Source organism: Pipistrellus hanaki, assembly GCF_964339955.1.
Source record: "Pipistrellus hanaki genome assembly, chromosome: 1".
NCBI classification, from domain to species: domain Eukaryota; kingdom Metazoa; phylum Chordata; class Mammalia; order Chiroptera; family Vespertilionidae; genus Pipistrellus; species Pipistrellus hanaki.
Genome location: NC_140503.1, coordinates 103,561,513 through 103,583,165, shown reverse-complemented (window position 1 = coordinate 103,583,165; position 21,653 = coordinate 103,561,513). Strand labels below are relative to the sequence as shown.

The following is a 21,653-nucleotide window of genomic DNA, read 5'->3' as shown; positions in this document are numbered from 1 at the left end:
ACAGCCTTATTCGACTAGACTTGGAAAATTGCAAAAGCCTCTGTGCTCAGCTTGGATGGGGCGGAGTTTCAGGTGGAGCCTACAGCCTTGGCTTCCTGTCAGCCCCACCATATAAGGCTCCTGAGTCTCAGTGTTCCTCAGTGTCCTTCAGTACTCACTGCAAGCACCTCTGAGAGAAAGATGCCCTCGAGTTTCGCCCACTATCAAAGTCTAGGCTCTCCCCCAATGAGCCCAGAACTTGGGTTCAGTGCAGTTGGAAGTGGGGTTGGAAGTGGGGTTTAGAGCTGTCTGGAGCTTTTGTCTCCTTCCTGCTAGGGCAATCCAGCAGCACAGTCAACAGTCTGTCCTCTGTGCGCAATGTGCACGCCTCTGGGACTGCCTTTCGCAGCTCTGAGCCTGGGTCCCCAGGGTCTGGCCTAGAACTGGGGTTCAGTGCTGTCGGAACTGGTATTTAGCACAGTCTAGACCTTTTATCTCCTTCCCGCTAGGGAACACCAGCCAGACACTCAGCTGCCCCTCCTCTCTGGCTCCGTCCTCTCCTCCGTGCACACCATGTCTCTGTACCTTAGGCTTTTAGCTCCTCTGCTTTTCCTTCTGGTTTTCTCTTTCCTTCTAGTTGTAGAATTTCCAGTCAGTCAACTTTCCTGTAGTTCTGGATAATGTCCATTTTGTATTTTAATTGTTTTTGAAATTGTTGTGTGAGGCTGCAGTTAGTTGTTTATCTATGCTGCCATCTTGGTTTCTCTATCTACTTTTCCCCTTTTAAGATTCTCTTTTTACATGATTATGGCATTTTAATTTATGTGTCTTGTGTAGGCCTCTTTGAATTTGTCTTGTTTGGGACTCTATCCTTCCTGGGCTTGAATGTTTATTTTCTTTACTAAGTAGGAAAGTTTTCTGTCATTATTTCTAAAAAAAAAAAAAAAAAAAAAAGGTTTTCAACACTAGCTCTTCCACCTTCTGATGCAAATTTTGGTAGGTTTGATGTTATCCCAGAGGGACCTTAAACTATCCTCATTTTAAAAATCCTCATCTGAGGTTATGTTTCTATTGATTTTTAGAGAAAGCAAAGGCGGGGGGTGGAGGGAGGAAGCGGAGGAGTAGGGGCTAGAGAATCATCAATCTATTGCCTCCTGTATGCACCCTAATCTGTAATTGAATCTACAACCCATGTATGTGCCCTGACCAGGAATAGAAATTATAGTCTTTTGGTATATGGGATGGTACTCGAACCAACTGAGCCACTATTCTCATTTTAAAAATTCTTTTTCTTTTTGCTTCCATATATTCAGTCACTAATTTGATTCTCTGTTTCATCAACTCTACTGTCTATATCCTGTAAATTATTCATTTCAGTTAGTATATTATATCTTTCATTTCTAACTGGTTATTTATGGTTTTCATGTACTTTTTCATAATTGAAGTTTCCACTAAGTTCCTTGAGCATCCCTATAACCACTGTTTTAAATTCTGTATCTGGTAGATTCCTTGCTTCTACTTAATTTAGTTCTGGAGATTTCTCCTGTTCTTTCATTTGGGACCTGTTTTTGTTGTTTGTTTTTGTCTCATTTTGGTTCCTTCCCTCTGTTTGTTTCTATGTATTAGGCAGAGCTGCTCTCTCCCAGATTTGGTAGTAGGTGTCCTATAGGGCCCAATGGTGCAGCCTCCCTGGTCACTGAGCTGGATGCTCCAAGTGTACCCCATGTGAGCTGTGTGCACTATCCTGTTGTAGCTGAGTCTTGATTGCTGTTGGCACATTTCTAGGAGAGATTTATCTCCAGGCTGATTGGCTGCAAGGACTAGCTGCAATTACAGCAGAGGAGCTGCTGTGCATGAATCAACCCCATGGAGCAGGTCTCACTTCATTGGGGCTTTGGTGCCTGCTAAGTCTGCCCCTTGAGTGTGCCACTATAAAGGTGGTTGGGTTGTAATCCAGTGTGGTCTGTAGTTATCCACCAGGTCCACTGGCTCTTGGGCATTCTGAGAGGTAAAAGATTAGCCACTGCCTGGGGCCATCTGGTGTGAGCAATAGAGCAATCTGCAGATGGCTGCTACTTGTGCTGGGCATGGAGGTACCCAGGAAAGGTCAAGCTGCTGAGGCTGGTAGCTGCTAGGCAGGTGTGGGGCCTCTTAGCAAAATGTATGGGGTATGGTCAGGCCAAATCATGTTTAATAGATTTTAGAAAGTCTAAAGCATGAGTCAAGAGAGGCTATTTGTATGGGAAACTACTGGGAAAGGCTTGGGTGGGCCCAAAAGTTGGGTAGGGTGGGGTTTCAGGAATCACCAGAGCAGAGCTATGAGTGTTAGCCAGGTTGACGGAGACTTAGAAATGGCATCTGGCTGAAACCAGTTTGGCTCAGTGGATAGAGCGTTGGCCTGTGGACTGAAAGATCCCAGATTTGATTTTGGTCAAGGGCATGTACCTTGGTTGCAGGCACATCCCCCATGGGGAGTGTACAGGATGCAGCCGATCAATGTTTCTCTCTCATCGATGTTTCTAACTCTCTATCCCTCTCTCTTCTCTCTGTAAAAAAAAAAAAATCAATAAAATATATTTAAAAAAAGAAAATAAAGAAAAAAATGGCCTCAGCCTGCCAACTCTGTGGAACAATGGCTTCTGCCAGTACTTCTGTCTGAGAGACTGTCTGCTCCTCCAGCCCTTGCTAGACAATTCAGTTCCTCCTTGTATGTCCCTATTTTTTTAAGCTGCCACCCCAGTACTGGAGCTCAAAGTGCTCAAAATGTGTCCAAGCTAAGTTTGTGCATTGATGGGCCCTTTAAGAGGAACACCTGGGACTCTAGCAGACCTCCATCTCACTTAGCTGTAATATCCATTGGTCTTTACAACCAGAAGTTATGGGGACTTCTCTTCCTAGTACTTGAACTCTGGACTGGGGGTTCTGATGTGAGGCTGGGACCCCTTACTCCTTATGGGAGATCTCTACAGCCAAGATATCCCTCCCAATTATTAACTGCACATGTGGGTGTGGGACCAGCCTATTCCAAGCCTCTTCCCTCCTACAGTCTCAATGTGGCTGTTTCTTTATATTCTTAGCTTTAGGACTTCTGTTTAGCTAGATTTAGGGGGTTCTGAATGATGGTTGTTATGTAATTGTAACTTTGTTGTGGTTGTGGGAGGTTCTAAGTACCACGTTTACTTACACCAACATCTTTACCAGAACTTTCTGTTGAGCCAGTCTTCTATCTTAAAGAGAACTACTATGTCCACCTCACTATCTTTCTTACTTAGCACTTTCCTCCTTACAGCCAGAGAAATACATTTAAGATGACTGTTAGTGCAAGAGAGATATGCCCCTATATATATGCAGGCATGTAGATATGGGTAAAGGGATTTATGTGTATGCATGTATTTATATTTATTTAAAAATCAATGACCTGTACCTCTGCAAATATAATAGCACTTTCATTTACTGCATGTTCTTTCCTAGCACTGAACTAATGGCTTTACTCAAGGGAAGGAAGGAGGGATTAAAATAGGGAGAGAGGGAGAAAAGGAGGGATTACCTCCATTTTACAGATAAGGGGACTGAGGAGAGATTAAGTAGACAAGTTACACAGAAAATGAGATAAAAATGGCTTCCTTTTAAAAAAAGTAAATAGATAACCTAAAAAAGAGAAATGCAAATAAAAACTATACCGAAAAACACCAAGAGTGAACCCTAATGTAAACCACATATTTTATGTGGCAATGATGTGTGAGTGTAGGTTCACCAACTGTACCAAGTATCCCACTGTGGTGCAGTGGGTGGGATACTGGGGGAGACTGGGTGGGTTTGGATAGGAGGTATATGGGAACTCTATATTCTGCTAATTTTACTGTGCACTTAAAACTTCTCTAAAAAGTAAAGTCAGAGGGGGGTCGGGCAGCAAGCTGGGTGGAGAAAGGCAAATGGGAGGGAAATGTGGGACATCTGTAATAGTATCAATAAAAAAAAGTAGTCTAATTAAAAAAATATTTCTCACCTGTTGCACTAGTGACAGTGCATGATTTTACTGGTTTTTTTTTTAACAAAATTTTTTAAAAACTAAATTTTATTGCTTTATCAAGAACTTTATTTATTATCATTTCAAAGAGAAAGGGAGGGGGGTGAGAGAGAGAGAGAGAAAGAGAGAGAGAGAAATACATCAATGCTGAGAATCATGGATTGGCTGCCTCCTGCACACCCCTACTGGGGATCAAGCCTGCAACTGAGCATGAGCCCAGACCAGGAATCAAATCTTGACCTCCTGTAGAAAATAGAACAAGATGGCAGCTGGCAAGACGGAGCTGAGAGAGAGGAAGTGGGCGAGAGTAGGAAAGGATTGTGTGTGGATGGGCGTGGGGTGCATGAGTGAGTGAGGGAAAGTTAAATCACACAGGAGCAGCAGGAGCTGGCAGAAGGCATCTCCTTGACAAGGAGTGACTAGCATCACTGCGAGCTCTCCCGGGATGGTGGGATCCCAGCACAGAGCCCAGGCCATCTTGAAGGGGAGAAGGGCCTTTTTTAGAAACCCATCAACACCATCAACAAGACAGACCTTGGAACTGCCCCGTGACCCAGCATCAATTCCAGCCAATATCCTGCTACCCCAGCTGCAGACTCATGGACCTTCACATCCAAAGATACGCTGATCGCGGCAGCTAGAAGTGCACTCCCCCTTCCCAACCACAAAACCCGGGTTCGCGCATCTGCCCCACCCCACCCATTCCCCCCATCCCCCTTGGGTCCGCTCGTGCCTCATAGCAAAATCCTGGTTTGCCGGCAAATGGCATTTGTGGGTTTGCGCCTAAGCCATACCCTGGTTCCTGCACATCTGTGGGCTCGTTCCTGCCCCGCCTCTTCACCCCCCCTTGCCCGGATTCCGGAGTTCGCTGCCCCTCACGCTTGCTCTCGCCCAGCAGCAAGACCCCAGTTCATGCGCGTCCATGGGCTCATGCTTGCCCCCCCCCCCTTTTTTTTACTCCCTCTCGCCTTTGCTCAAGCCCAGAATCCCACGTTCACAGGTTTGTGCCTGATCCGCCCATTCGTGTCCCCTCACGCCCACTCAAGCCGACAGAAAAACCTTGGATTCACCGGTTTGCAGGCTTGCACAGGCTAAGACAAGCAAGAACACCCCATCCCAGGGTTGCACGCCTATCCTGGTGCACTCGTTACTTCAACCCCATAGACAATAGGACATCCCAACCCCGGGATGCACGTCTCTCTGAGGACAGTGTGTGGGAGACACCAAGAACACCCGAGAGTGGATTCTGTACAGACAAGAGCTAGAGGCCCTGCAGTGGAAATTCTGAACGCCTTCTTCCTTGAGGCTAGCCAAGCTGCTCAATCGAGTGCCGGGACCCCTAGGTGTACATCGGAGCTCAGAGGCCTGAGAGTGCGTATCCATGGATACGCCACTGCAGAGGTGAGGTTCCTGCAGACCTTTGTAAGCCACTAGTGGGAACTACTGTGAGCTTGCCTTGGATGCAATCTTGAACAAGCAGGAGGCGCACACCCATCCAGCAATAGAAGCTTTGAATTCACTTTGCCTAGATTCTGACACACAGGCACCTCAACTGCGCGACTACACTGCTAGGGCCCTTCAGAGTCATTCAGTGCACCTCACTGGAAATCTAATGTGGGTTTTCCAGTGAACCACCACTGGGAGTAAGCACCTATTCACCACAGGTGCAACAACAAAAGCTGGGTCCGCCCATCCCACATCTGCATATCTCTGGGCACCTCACCCACGCCTTTCCAAATAGCAGGTCCCCTGAACAGCAACACCCCAACAGACTGTTCCTGGGGACCACTGCGAGTGCCTGCAGGGCACGTGTGATTACAGTTAAGGATGCAAGATAGCAAAAATTAAGAAACTCCTCCACATCAGCTGACTTGTAGACACCACAGTTGTACCTCCCAAGTTTACAGACCTACATCAAAAGAACCCAAATAGCTTGAGAAGGGAGCTACACTAGATTAACAAGCCCAGGGGAACTAAGAAATTACACCAGTAGCACCATCCCCAAAGGAACCTGGGAAGCAAGGCAATTGGATCTACAATTAAAACACTACAGGAAAACATGGGAAGACAAAAAAGCAATCCACAAAGGAAAGGGAAAGAGGAATCACCAGAAAGGGAGTTAAATGAATTTGAAGTTAGCAGCTTATCAGAGACAGAATTCAGAGTAATGATTATAAGGATGTTTAAACGGCTAGAGGATAAATGCACACAACTCAATGACAATTACACACAACTCAATGAGAATTACAAGGAGCTGAATGAGAACGTCACCAATATGAAAAAATACCAAGAGGAGATGAAGAACGACATAGCTGCAATAAAAAACACAGTGGAAGGTTTAAAAAGTAGGCTAGAAGAGGCCGAAGACTGCATTAGCAAAGTAGAAGACAAGGTAGAAAAAAGCATACAAATGCAGCAGCAACTGGAAAGAGGACTTAAAAAGCAAGAGGAGAGCCTAAGGGAGCTATGGGACAACTCAAAATGAAACAACATTAGAATAATAGGGATACAAGAAGGAGAAGAAAAGCAAGAAAACCTCCTGGAAGAAATAATGACAGAAAAATTCCCTGATATTGGCAAGAAAAAAACTATCCAAGTCCAAAAAGTAAGGAGAGTCCCAAACAAATTGAACCCCAAAAGACTGACACCAAGACACATCATAATTAAATTGACAAACCACAATGACAAAGCAAGAATCTTAAAGGCTGCAAGAGAGAGACAGAAAGTTACATACAAGGGATCTCCTATTAGAATAGCAACTTATTTCTCAACAGAAACACACTAGGCCAGGAGGGAATGGAATGAAATATACAAAGTGATGCAAAACAAGGGACTGAATCCAAGAATACTATACCCAGCAAGGCTATCATTCAAAATTGATGGTGGGATCAGAAGCTTCACAGACAAAAAAGGGCTAAGAGAATTCATCACTACCAAGCCAGCAATGCAAGAAATGCTAAAGGGACTGCTGTAAAAAGAAGAAAGAGAAAGGCAAGAAGAAACACAAACGCTAAGGAAGAATATGGCAACAAACAGGCACTTATCAATAGTAACATTAAATGTAAATGGATTAAATGCACCAGTTAAAAGACATAGGGTAGCTGAATGGATAAGAAAACATGACCCATATATCTGCTGTCTACAAGGAACCCACCGTAGAGCAAAGGATTCACACAGACTGAGAGTGAAGGGATGGAAAAACATTTTTCAGGCAAACAGAAATCAGAAAAAAGCTGGGATTGCAATACTTATATCTGATAAAATAGACCTCAAAGTAAAGGCGGTAACAAGAGATAAGGCAGGCCACTACATAATACTAAAGGGAGCAAGTCAGCAAGAAGATATAACTCTGGTAAACATATATGCATCCAATGCAGGAGCACCAAAATACATAAAAAATCTGAAAGATATAAAGGGAGATATAGACATCAATACAATCATAGTAGAAGACTTTAATACACCACTGACATCAATGGATAAATCCTCTGGACAAAAAATCAGCAAAGAAACAGCAATCCTAAACGACACACTAGACCAGATGGATCTAATTGACATCTTCAGAGAATTTCACCCCAAAGCCAAGGAATATACGTTCTTCTAAAGTGCTCATGGTACATTCTTAAAAATAGACCACATATTGGGTAACAAGCAAAGTCTCTCCAAATTCAAAAAGATTAAAATCATATCAAGCATTTTCTCAGATCACAAAGGCATAATATTAGAAATAAACTACAATAAAAACATTCCAAAAATTCAAATACCTGGAAGCTGAATAACATACTACTAAACAATGATTGTGTTATCAGTGAGATCAAAGAAGAAATTAAAAACATCCTGGAGACTAATGACAATAAAAACACAATACTGCAAATCCTATGGGACACAATGAAAGCAGTCCTAAGAGGGAAGTATATAGCTCTACAGGCCTACCTCAAAAAACAAAAACAAAAAACAAAAACAAACAAACAAAAAAACACCAAAAAGGGTTAATAGATGATCTAACTCAACAACTCAAAGAAAAGCCCACACTGAGCAGAAGGAAGGAAATAATAAAGATCAGAGCAGAAATGAATGACATAGAGACCAAAGAAACAATACAAAAGATCAATAAACCAAGAGCTGGTGCTTTAAAAGGATAAACAAGATTGATGAACCTCTAGCCAGGCTCACCAAAAAGCAAAGAGAGAGGACCCAAATAAACAAAATCAGAAATGAAAGAGGTGAAATAACAACAGATCTCACAGAAATACAAAGGATTGTTACAAAATACTATGAACAACTCTATTCTAATAAACTAGACAACCTGGAGGAAATGGACACATTCCTAGAAAAATACAACCTTCCAAAACTTAATCAAGAAGATACTAAAAATCTCAATAGGCAGATAACTAATGATGAAATTGAAGCAGTCATCAAAAAGCTTCCAGTAAACAAAAGTCCAGGACCAGATGGCTTCACAGGGGAGTTTTACCAAATATTCAAGGAAGAATTAAAACTTTAATACACCACTGACATCAATGGATAAATCCTCTGGACAAAAAATCAGCAAAGATTGTGTTATCAATGAGATCAAAGAAGTCTTCTACTATGATTGTATTGATGTCTATATCTCCCTTTATATCTTTCAGATTTTTTATGTATTTTGGTGCTCCTGCATTGGATTTCTTATCCATTGACTACTTCAGAAAATTAGAGAGGAAGGAACACTTCCAAGCTCCTTCTATGAAGCCAGCATCACCCTAATACCAAAACCAGATAAAGACAACTCAATGAAAGAGAATTACAGGCCAATATCCTTCATAAACATACATGCCAAAATCCTCAACAAAATTCTAGCAAATCGGATCCAGCAGTACATAAGAAAGATCATACACCATGACCAAGTAGTTTTTATCCCAGGGATGCAAGGATGGTACAATATTCACAAATCAATAAATGTGATACATCACATAAACAAATTGAAAGATAAAGATCTCATAGTCATATCAATTGATGCAGAAAAAGCATTTAACAAAATCCAACACCCTTTCTTGATAAAAACTCTCAGCAAGGTAGGAATAGAAGGATCATACCTCAACATAATAAAAGCCATATATGACAAAACCAACATACTCAATGGGCAAAAACTAAAACCTTTCCCTCTAAGAACAGGAACAAGACAGGGATGCCCACTCTCACCATCCCTGTTCAACATAGTGCTGGAAGTACTAGCCATAGCGATCAGAGAACAAGAAAAAATAAAAGGCATCCAAATTGGAAAAGAAGAAGTAAAACTATCCTTATTCGGAGATGACATGATACTGTACATAAAAAACCCTAAAGACTCCATCAAAAATTATTAGACTTAATAAATGAGTTCAGCAAGGTAGCAGGATACAAAATCAAAACCAAGAAATCTATGGCATTTCTATACACCAATAATGAACTTACAGAAAGAGAGACTAAAACAGCAATCCCATTTACCATTGCACCAAAAAAAATTAAGATACTTAGGAATAAACTTAACCAAGGACGTAAAAGACCTATATGCAGAAAACTACATGACACTGAAAAAAAAGAGATAGAGGAAGATGTAAACAGATGGAAGAACATAACATGTTTGTGGATTGGTAAAATCAACATCATTAAAATGTCCATACTACCCAAAGCAATCTATAGATTTAATGCATTCCCCATTAAAATATCAACAGCATACTTCACAGACCTAGAAAGAACACCCCCAAAATTCACATGGAATAAAAAAAGACCCCGAATAGCAACAGCAATCCTGAGAAAGAAGAATAAAATTGGAGGGATCTCAATACCAGATTTCAAACTGTATTACAAAGCCATTGTTCTCAAAACAGCCTGGTACTGGCACAAGAACAGACATACAGACCAATGGAATAGAACAGAGAATCCAGATATCGACCCAAACCACTATGCTCAATTAATATTTGACAAAGGAGGCATGAACATACAATGGAGTCAAGACAGACTCTTCAACAAATGGTGCTGGGAAAATTGGACAGATACATGCAAAAAAATGAAACTAGACCTCCAACTTGCACCATACACAAAAATAAACTCAAAGTGGATCCAGGACTTAAACATAAAATGGGAAACCATAAAAATACTAGAGGCATCCACAGGCAGGAATATCTCAGACACATGCCGAAAGAACTTCATTGATATTGCTCCTAGGGCAATGGAAGCTAAAAAGAAAATAAACAAATGGGACTACATCAAAATAAAAAGCTTTTGCACAGCAAAAGAAACCATCAATGAAACAATAAGAAACCCCACTACATGGGAGAACATATTTGCCAACGATATCAATGATAAGGGTTTAATCTCCAAAATTTACTTGAGAGAACTCATATAACTTAACAAAAAGAAGATAAACAACCCAATCAAAAAATGGGCAACTGAGCTAAATAGACACTTATCGAAAGAAGACAGAAGGAAGGCCAAGATACATATGAAAACATGCTCAAAGTCATTAATCATCAGAAAGATGCACATCAAAACAACAATGCGGTACTATCTTACACTGGTCAGAATGGCTATCAACAAATCAGCAAACAACAAGTGGTGAGGATGTGGAAAAAAAGGAACTCTTTTACACTGCTGGTGGGAATGCAGACTGGTGCAGTCACTGTGGAGAAACAGTATGGAATATCCTCAAAAAACTAAAAATGGAACTCCCATTTGACCCAATGATCCCACTTCTAGGAATATATCCCAAGAGACTAGAAACATGAGTCAGAAAGGATATATGCACCCCTATGTTCATAGCAACTCAATTCACCATAGCTAAGATTTGGAAACAGCCTAAATGCCCATCAGCAAATGAATAGATTAAAAAACTGTAGTACATCTACTCAATGGAATACTGAGCTGCGGTAAAAAAGAAAGAGTTCCTACCATTTGCAGCAACATGGATGGAGATGGAGACCATTATGCTAAGTGAAATAAGCCAGGCAGAGAAAGATAAACATCAATGATCTCACTCATTTATGGAATATAGTAAATGGCATAGATTGAGAACAAGAACAGACCCAGAGACTGAGTAACATTGATCAGAACCTCAAACCCCAGGGAAGGAGGGGATCGCTGGGAATAAGGGGGAGAAATCAACCAAGAGACTTTTGGGCATACATATGAACCTCATCAATGGCCAGAGATAACATGGGGGTGAAGTATGAGTGGAAGGTAGGGGATAAGGGGAGGATAAGAACACATACGTAAAATAATAATAATAATAATAATAATAATAATAATAATATGAGAGAGAGAGAGAGAGAGAGAGAGAGAGAGGAAAGAAAGTGTGAGCCAGAACTCCAAGAACACCTGAGAATGCCTTACTGCCATGCTAATAGGCATCAGCTGTATGGTAATATAACCTGGGGCTATTGGGCAAGTATTTCTGGACTTATGTTCCTACGTAATCCTTCACGGGTGGGAGTTCTTACCTGGGCTGATCCTCCTGCCCAAAGTAGTCACTGATGACACCAAACACCTTGGTCATCCAGGAGGACTACAGGTGGGACAAGGAAGTATAATTACATAGGGGTCACCACCCAGCTCCCCTTCTGTATGACACAAAATTAAACCACTGCTCCTTTGTGTGTAAAAGTAAAAAGTGGTTTCTAGCTTGTGAAGACACCAAAGGAAGGGATCATCACTCCTTCCTCCTGGGAGAGGTATAGAAAATGAAACAAAGACCCTGTCCATACAAAAAGAAACTGACAGCCAGTTTAAAATGGAATTTCCCTGGCCTAGAGCAAAGAATATCCTTACATGATATTATTCTACAAGGTCATTATAATTTTTCCCAGATTTGGCTTATCCCCATCATTCATTTTATATATTTTGTGCTTGGAGACAAAGGTAACACAGCTCTAGATATTTTAGCATTATAACAGCATATTGTACCATTATCCAAAACAAACATACAAACCAGTCCTTTGAATGTCTGGCAGCAATTTAAAAATGACATGAAAGGACTTCATCCCTTCCACTATGCAGAGGGCCCCCTGGGAAGGCACCTGAGCATTCTATTTTGGCCCGTCTTGCCCTTTTGGCCAAAAATGAACCTCTTCTCGTGGTCCAGGTGCCCACAACTGTTGGCTGACCTTTCAGTTCATGCCGAGGCTGAAGCACCATGGTGGCTGGTACCATGGATCTCCTGCCCGCCCAGTGGGGGGAGCTGGGCCCTCTCTGGAGAAGAAACATGAGTTCCCAAAAATATGAGATCAACGCCCAGGCCTCGCCAGCAGGTGAGGAGTTCCCGAGGCAGGTGCTGGGTGTGGAGCCCATGGGGGCCTAGGCTACCAAGGAGACAGAACTAAACCTCCCATTACCCTGCTTGACCCCGGAGGATGGCTGGTTAGCCAGAGACAGGTAAGATTCCTCAGGGAAGGAATAATCTAAGACAGGCACAGTCGCAGAGGGGCCATCAGGAGAGAACTTGGGGGTCAACAGAGGTGGGGCACAGACCCATACCACCCCCCTCTACCCCCCCCAACGTGGCAGGTACCTGAACCTTCTCCCATTCTGAGGGAGGTCTCCTGCCCCCATGGCTGCTTCGCTTCCCATGCACAGCTCAAATTGGGACCCAGGTAACAGACAGAGACTTGGCTGACAGCAGCTGCCCTCTCACTGCAACAAGACTTGAGAGGTCTTGTACCCATGGTGTGGGCAAGTGGGTTTTTAATATCCAAGTCCAGTCTAGTAGCAGGAATGCTCAGGCCCTTCTCAAGAAGGCAAATAATCAATTCCACTAATACACACATGGTAAATAAGATTGTTGCTAGAGTGTTGAGTCTGACAGATGAATAATAGCCAATTTCTTACAGGAAATTAATGTGGCTAATGGAAATAAATGAATATTCTAGAAAAACTGAATGTACTGTACAAAAAGCTGTTCCTAAAGTATTAACAAAAATTCTTATTGGCAGAGCATTTCATGGTAAAATTGCACAACATGTTATGAACCTAAAGCAGTCATAGTGTAGCGCAAATAATTAAAATGTAAAAGCTATCAAGCCTACATTATAAAATTTCCAAAAGTCTCCTATTATTTAAAGTAAAAAAGGGGGTGACAGTGGAAGAATATCATGTAACGAAAAATATCCTGAGAATAATTTACATTAAAAAATTTGTACTTTCGAAAATTAACCTTCACCTGAAACGCTAACAGCAAAATACCCATGAAAATACACACATGGTGTCAAAACAAGCCAGAGGAAAATTATTTGGGGAGAAAAAATGAAAAAGAATCCCAAGTCAAATTTAAAGAAAATATCCCTTTATTAACTTTTGGTCAAGAATATGTTTGTATATATTCAGAAAACAACTCCAAGACCATCTGGAATCCTGTAACAGAGAGGAATAGACAGAAGTGCTCCAGCCATGAAGACAGAAGAGACACAATTCAGAGATGGAAGATGCTGATGATGCATCACCATACCAGTAGACAGAAGCTGCATGTTGCTGAAGGATGCCCAGGATCAAACCAGAGACGGTCGGACCTGCATTACCACAATTTGTCCACCAACCAGATCTGAAATATCATGGCTGGCATGTACATATAAGGAACTATTTGACATTGAAATTGGGACTTAAAAGAACTGTTGGCCCAGAAAGGAACTCACTACAGACTGATTCATTTGCCTCTCAGCATAACCATTATTGCTTGTCGCCAGTTTAGGTTCTTACAAGGGTATTTCTTGGATCACATGATCTCACACATCTAGAGGAAATAATGAACAACATAAACTGATAAATAAAAAAAGACCCAGAGAAAGAGAAGCAGCGATCAGACTCTCAAACCTCAGAAGGAAAGTAGGGGAGGGTGGGGGTAAGGGGAAGAGATCAACCAAAGGACTTGTGTGCATGCATATGGGCCTAGCCAGTGGCCATGGACAACAGGGGGGTGGGACATATGTAGGGAGGGGTTTGGGATGGAAATGGGGGGATAAGGACAATTATGTGATACCATAATCAAAATAAATAAATAAAAATAAAAAAATAAAAAAAAATTTTTTTGACCTCCTGGTTCATAGGTTGATGCTCAACCACTGAGCCATACCAGCTGTGCATGTATTTAATTACACTTTGGTCACTGATATGAGGAAATAATAAGCACTTGTAAAGAATTCTAGTGGAAGTAAATTGGTATAATTCTCATAGAAGGCAATTTGGCAATATCAAATTTATATATGCTTTTTCTGCTCCTATCCAGCCAATTTTACTTCTGAGTATTATACATATGTAGTTGCTTATGGACAAAATAAAATCATGTACAAAGTCACCGGTTGCAGGCCTATATGGAATAGCAAAGGGTAATGCACCATTGAAAAAATTCAGGTTCAGCCGGGACAGGTTTGGCTCAGTGGATAAAGCGTCGGCCTGCGGACTGAAAGGTCCCGGGTTCGATTCTGGTCAAGGGCATGTACCTTGGTTGCGGGCACATCCCCAGTGGGGGGTGTGCAAGAGGCAGCTGGTTGGTGTTTCTCATCGACGTTTCTAACTCTCTGTTCCTCTCAATTCCTCTCTGTGTAAAATCAATAAAATATATTAAAAAAATAAAATAAAATAAAATAAAATCAATACATTAAAGAAAAAAAAAAGAGAAAAAATTCAGGTTCAATAAACTGAGGTGCCCACACATTCCTTTTAACAACACGGCTGTGAAAAGACGAGAAAGTTTTCCAAGTGATGACAGAAAAAAGATCTTCAAAATTTGCTTGTGAGAAGTATTTGAAATCTTGCTCCCTAGCATATGCCATCAGCTTGGCTCAAATAAATTCTTATAGAAAAATTTTAAAACCCAATAAAACAAATCCACTTAGTAAAAAAGAACAAAGTGTAGAATGTGTATTTAAGTATGCTATGATATATATTTTTTTATTAAAAAGGCTTAAAAATAAGGACATATTCTCGTGTGTGTGTGTATTAATATTTTATGAATATATTAACCATTATAAAGGTTAAATAATAATAAAATGAAAGGGTAAATAACTTGTCTAAGTTCATAAAGCTAGTGAATGGCAAAGCCAGCATTTTAACTCAGGTTCCCCAAGTCTATGTTCTTAAGCATCACCCTCTCAAATTTTTTTAATCACTGTAGCCGTCCCAAGGCAGGAATGAACACATGATGCCTGGAGGTAAGGGAGTTAAGCTCCCCCACTTTCCTTTTTCTGAGTTTCTTGACATTCAGTTGAAAGCAGCTGAGCTGGGCTTTCAGTTTTCCTCTTTGAGTTCTACTGTAGACCATTCACTCCCAACTTCTCCATTCTAGAAGGAGAAACAGCCCATGAACCCATCAGATGTATTGCCATATTTCTAACCTAGGAGGAGATCCTGTTCCAGAACAGTTCTGGTTCGTTATTTAGATCTTGAAGGACCTAAATCTGAGTGACATGACAGCCATGCCTCAGTGAGCTGGCCCCTGAGCCCAAAACAGCTGGTCCTGCTGGACAAAGGCACATCTTTGCAAGGCCTCATGAGAGTCAGGGCCAATGAGGGCCCTATGTGCTGCCCACATAGTTACCTGATGCATAATGCTGCTCATGAGCTCCCTATTGGTCATACTGGCCAGCTCTAGGTGAATTGGAATACCAACGGGGATGTCAGAAATGGAGGTCACAACCTGTAAAAAGAAGACAGCATTGCTATTAGATATAGAGGTCAGACAAAAGGAAGAAAAAATCAGGTTCTAGAGGCAGTGTGTATTGTTAATGTTTTCTTTACATCCTCATGAAAACTAAGCTATGTAGGCCTCTGTGGATGAGGGATGCTTTTCCTAACTGGAACACCTAGGGTCAGCAGAGAAGCACTGGATTACAGACTCAGAGAGCACAAAGGACTGTCTCTGTATGTTCATGTAGTCAGCCTATTTCTGGGGACCTAAACTGAGCAGTTGGCTTCAACTTCTGTATGAGTCTGCAACAATAGCTGATGGGAAGTGAGATGACACAGATAATACAAAGGACACAAACTATAAACACTGCAGCTTTCAGCCACATTCAGTTTAGCACAGGATATAGAGGCTTAGGCAGTAAAATGTTCTGACCTATCCTATTCAAGCTGCTGCCTGTGTCTGAAAGAATACTGTGAGGTGCCTCCCTAGAGCAAGAGGCAGGTTCAGAGCCACCTGCCCAGATATCTCCTGAGAAGGCCAGAACTGAGGGCAAAGCAGCATAAGCTATAAAGGTCAAAAGAAGCAGGATTCTGAAGAAACACACTGCTGAGATGTGTGAAATTCTACAATAGAACAGTGTTATTACCTCCAAGAGTCTCTTTCTCTGGAACTCCTTGCTTTGTCCCTCCATCATGTGCAATCCAGAGAGGACCACCAGGTCTGGCTGAAACTCCTCCAGGCTAGACACAAACACCTCCAGCATATTCATAGCCCCGTTGGAGAGGTCGTGGGAGAAGATGAATCGGTTGGCATGGGGAGCTTTTAACTGGCCCCACTCCTCCCCTAGAAAAGTCCAGACAACACAATGGGAAGAAAAGAAAGAGGCTTTAAGTCTCCTAGCTGTGGGAAAGGAGGGCTTGCAGCCCCCCCACCCCCCAGCCTTTTCTTGGGGGAGGCTGGCTTCTGGCTGAGGAGAACCTCACTACAATGACCTAAGGTAAGCCCAGCATTGCATCCGTAAAGGCAGTGGTCAGTAATGAAACAAATCTAAAACACAGAAACACAGTATGGGTACTATACACCTTTATCAAAGGGTAGCAATTAGTTCACCCTGAGTACCAGGAAAGCTCTGCTGTCCATTGAGCTTTTCAAACACAGGATGCCTGTATCCTTTCCCAGTTAGAGGACAGTAGCATTACTTACAAATACCAGGCTACAGTGCATAGCACACATGTCCTTGCACTCAGCAATGCTGCCTTTCTCTGTCTCCACCTCACAGCAATGTCCTGAGCACCTTTCACTTAGTTGGGACCTAAGAAGGCTGAAATTCCAAGAGTCCAGCTGACTGCACTCCCTCCCCACTGCTGCCCACCGGTGGTTTCCAGGCACTTGGTCCAAAAGGTAAGAGCATCTGATTGCTCTTAAATCCTTTGAGTGAGGTGCTGTGGAATGACTGCTCAAGACCAAGTTCAAGTGCAACTTCATGAATGATGTGACTGCTCCAGCCTGAAGTACACTTTTAGTACTTTAAGCATCCACAGATATTTTCCTTTCCATGGTCTGTGGTAATCACTTTGCTTTGACTTATCTCTTCTACTATTGAGAACTAGTAGTCAAACCTCAATCATTTTTCATACATTTGTGCTACATCTCCCTGAACAGATTGCCAGTTCTATAAAGGTAACATGTATGTCTGGTTCCCACAGCATTTGTCACAGCTCCTGGCATAGAGTGCCCATTCAGCACCTACTAATCTGATCCCAGTAGAGCAAGCATGTCAAACTTGCGGTCCCCAGGCTGCATGTGGCCCACAATGAATACTTTTGTTGTCCAGCCCATATAACAGTATGTAAGAAACATTTTAATAAAATTTCGTAACTTACTTTTTTCAATATTCTGTTATACATAGATACTAGTAATGAAATACAATGTTCGCTAATGACTGATTACTATAATTATATTGCATTCATTTCCTTACATGCCTTAGGCACAAGTTCACCATTTCTCTCCATTAATACTAGCAGCATTGTTTGGTGTGCGCAACAGGAAATATTTTGCTTTTGGAAAACAAGAAAAATAGATTAATTTGTGTTATGCTTATTTGTGCAGTTATTCAGGGTCTGGTAAGTTAATGTTCAAGAAAATATATTAATTTTTATTAAAATGTTCTGTTATTTTATGCTAACAAATATTTATTTCAGCCCTATGTATTCAGCATGTCTCTATAAAAATAAAATGTTTCTATAAAGTTGAAGTTTTTGGTTTTTTTTGGTGGCCCACATAAACGTAAACCTTATGTCCTGTGTTAGCCTTTGAGTTTGACATGCTTGCAGTTGAGGGAGGCAGATCAATCCTGGGGTGGGTCTTCTGACATAGGGAGGAGTTTGGATCTGTACATCTATAGAAGTGGCTCTCAGCACTGGCCATGTATCAGAATCCTCCAGGAAACTAGCTTTAAATGTGCAGGTGATGAGGCCCCATCATGGGAGATCTTGGCAGGCAGTTAGGTGGAGAACTACTAATTGAGGCCTCACTGCTGCCAAGTACAAGATAGGAGTGCTGCACTGTGAATCCTAAAGCAGGGAAGGGGACAGCGGCCCTCTCTGAGCTTGCCTCGTGAAGCTATGCAATCAGAGGCTTTACCACACAGAGTTCATCTTCTTGTCCATAAAGACTTGGCAGAAAATCTTGAAATGAAGTCAGCTGAAGGGCTGCCTAGGCTACACAACTGCTTAGGGCAATTCTTACATGAGGCTACCCCCCTGAATGGGGGTGGGGTGAGGATAAACTTATTACCACCAGCAGGGACACTCTGGGGCAAGGACTTAGTATAATTCAGGTTTACGTGGCTTTCCCTTGCATGAAAGATTTGTCCCATTTATACAAGGGAAGCCCATATGCTGAAAACTAGTTGAAAAACTTGGGTTACTATCACATTTACTGGATATTCCTCCAGAAAGTTTTCTCCTAAGACAAACAACCCATAGCAGATGGTTTCTTCATCTTGCAGGTGATCTGCCAACTGCAGTTAGCAACCTCCTTCCTCCTTTCTACAATGGGCTCTTCAAATAGAAGCTCTGCCTCTCTGTGGAGAGCACCTGTATGCACACATGTGTAGGGCTTCCTCTAGGCAAGTGTCAAAGCTGGGAGAATCCATCCTTACTTTAAGTTCAGCTTTCTTTTTTTCTTTCTTTTTTTTTTTTTAAATTGATTTTAGAGAGAGACCAAGGGAGAGTGGGAGAGAAACATCGATAAGAGAGAGAAGCATCAATCAGTTGCTTTCTCTACACACCCCAACTTGAGCTCGAGCCTACAACCTGAGCATGTGCTCTGACTGGGAATCGACCTGGCAACCTTTCAGTGAACAGGATGACACTCAACCAACTGAGCCATACCAGCCAGGGCAATCAGCTTTCTTGAATCCATTCCGCTGAAGAAACATTTAATTGTGCGTAAACCTCAATGCAATAATTATATTTGTTAAAACTATATTCTTTTCTTAGCTCCTGGTCATGTCCAAACAAAATACCCAATGGTGGTCCACAGAGTAGAGTGTAGTAGTCTAGCTCTACTTCATTTAAAGAGCAGACACCAGGACCTCCCCATGAATCCTTTCCTCTGTCACCCCCAATGACTTCCTTTTCTGCGCTATAGCTGCACCCAGTTGTAGGAATTGGCACTTTACTTTGCAATCATTTGTTCAGGAATCTGTCTCCTGCAGTAGATGGTAGCAGAGGGCAGAGTAGTGTCTCCTACTATCATCAGACTCCTGCTCACACCGGACCTGGCACTCAGCCACATGAACAAACAGCAAGATACATGAGCAAGAGAACAGACTCTAATGCCCACAACAACAAAAAATATGGGTATGAACTCCAAGTCCAATATTTCCCCCATCTGCAGTGATGAGTTATACATGGGGAAAAGATGTGGCATTAGTATTCTCTGCAGGGCAAGACCAGGATCTGGCCCTTAAAGAGTGAAGCTGCTAAGACACACTGCCTAAGTTAACTTAGGGGGAAAAAAGCCACACAGACTTCAAAATAAATAAATTCCTTCAGCAAAAAAAAAGTGAACGAGATAAAAAATAAATAGGCTTTTGCAATGTGAAGACAAGGAGAGATGTGAAGGGCTCTACACTGGCTGGCTGCACAGGGCTGATGGAGCTGACTAAGAAGCAAAGTGACTGAAACTTAGACAGTGTGCGCTCCTAATAATAGGTTAATGCCCCTCTTTTCTCATAAAGCTTTGAATTTATTTAAGCGATTTATTCTATCAATTTATCATCCTGCCCTTCAACCACTGAGTAAGCAAAACCTATGTAATGACTCATTGGATCCCTGGCCCAATGACTGAAAATAAGCTTCTCTGGAGATGTCTGACAAGAGAGGATGAGGGAAAAGTTGACAATTCTTCCTGGGAATTTATTCATCCAGGTTAGAGAGAAGTAGGAGATGGACTTCTGTTAAGAGAGCTGACCCAACAGCTGCTGCCACCAGACTAGATTCCCTACAGAGTTTGATAAAAATGTAAATGTAAGTTTAATAAAAGATCTGCTTTATTCTAAAAAATATAGCCAAGAAAAGAAAAATTGAAGTGTAAGCTTCTCAACCCAAGGATGAAGACAGTCTCCTGTGAAAATCAGCTGTGCCATATATGTAAGGCACATATGTCAAATACAACAGCAGTCTTCGTGAGGAAACAGTCTCTCCACTCTTGTCCCCAGGGGAAATGACAGAAACCAGGAACCAGAAAGGTCCCAAGTCCAGAATGTGAGTGCCAACAGAAATGAAAGTGAGAACATGGAACTGGCAGTAGCATCAGCAGCACATCAAAGACACACCTTTATTTATTCTAGATTCTTTCAGTCAACAGTCTTGTTCATGCCTTTCATTTGAGCAGTTCATAGTGCTTACACATAGTATCCTAATTTTTACCACAATCTTCAGGCAGTAAGAAACATCACTCTGATTTCCCATTTGGGGAAACTAAAGCCAAAAATAGCTCAAAACTTATATATTATTAAATGTGAGCTGCCTGCGCTAACAATCGGTCCCTAATTTTCAGACCCTGACTGATTCTAGTAAATACCCCAAACAGGGGATTGTTCTTGCTTCTGGTTCCCAAAGAGAACCAGAAACAAGAACAATCCCGTTTTGTACTTGAAGAAAGGCATAATTTTCAGGAAGCACTATATTTCATAATTTACATTAAAGTTAATTACTCTAGTAGGTGAGGTTCTCTTAATTTCTGACTTGGAAGCAGTTCACTGAAGCAAATTAAATACATACTGCTTTAAGGTGCCAATTAGTCTGTTTCGATGTTTAAGTCTTTAACTTGAATTAACGTGTTGAATCAGAAATTCAAGAGGCTGGCTTCAGAGCAGAGAAAAGATACCACAGCAAATACACAGAACTAAATTATGTTCAGGTATTTAGAATTCTTTCAGAAATCAGATCTGCAGACTGTGTAACAAAATATACTGGGGGAGGGGAGCTAGATGGAGTGGTTTGGAGTGATAAACATTGAGACATTATATAACAACAGGGAATAATATGCATTGTTAAATATGTAACACTTCCAGTTATACACCTAAGGGAAAACAAAACAATTCAAAGAAAGCTTGCCAGAGGCCCAGAATCAAATCTGAGCAGTTTGAAAACAGTTGCCCAGAAAAGCCTTGGACAGAATCTAGCACAGAGTTGAACAGGTATTATCTGCCCTTTTCTTTCTTTGTAATAAAGAAAAACTTTACAGGTATGTATTTAAGATGCCTGCTTTCCTACATCTTGATTCCTCTTGGTTTCAGATCAATTCTGTTTATTGATCTGGAAGTTTTCTTCACTGTTGTAATGCTCTAGCACTCTCCCTTGAGACAATGGCCAGCATCAATGCAGCAAACCTGTGGTAAAGCAAGAACAGGGGCTCCTACTAATTTACACAGAGAAATCTGTAGCATAGTTACTCCTCAATATAACATTATACACTCCCCTGCCGAGTCTTACACTGTTACTCATT

The 21,653-nt window shown here is 41.6% G+C and overlaps 2 protein-coding genes across 14 annotated transcripts in view; one reads left to right on the top strand and one right to left on the bottom strand.

Moving 5' to 3' along the window:
• BBS4 (Bardet-Biedl syndrome 4) overlaps positions 1 to 21,613 on the top strand; it is a 164,466-nt gene extending 142,853 nt beyond the window's left edge. Inside the window, exon 16 of the mRNA XM_084898034.1 lies at positions 16,915 to 21,613. Within this exon, the coding sequence (XP_084754160.1) occupies positions 16,915 to 16,925 (11 nt within the window). The 3' untranslated portion in view covers positions 16,926 to 21,613. The remainder of the gene's footprint in view (positions 1 to 16,914) is intronic.
• ADPGK (ADP dependent glucokinase) overlaps positions 1 to 21,653 on the bottom strand; it is a 128,914-nt gene that overhangs the window by 72,225 nt on the left and 35,036 nt on the right. For 12 of the 13 annotated variants that reach the window (XM_084897841.1, XM_084897846.1, XM_084897851.1 and 9 more), the window contains exons 5-6: positions 16,282 to 16,478; positions 15,546 to 15,644 (exon numbers count right to left, since the gene is read on the bottom strand). In XM_084897841.1, the coding sequence (XP_084753967.1) occupies positions 15,546 to 15,644; positions 16,282 to 16,478 (296 nt within the window). Of the gene's footprint in view, positions 1 to 11,460; positions 11,526 to 15,545; positions 15,645 to 16,281; positions 16,479 to 21,653 lie in introns of all 13 variants that reach the window. The other variant, XM_084897845.1, reaches the window with a different exon arrangement.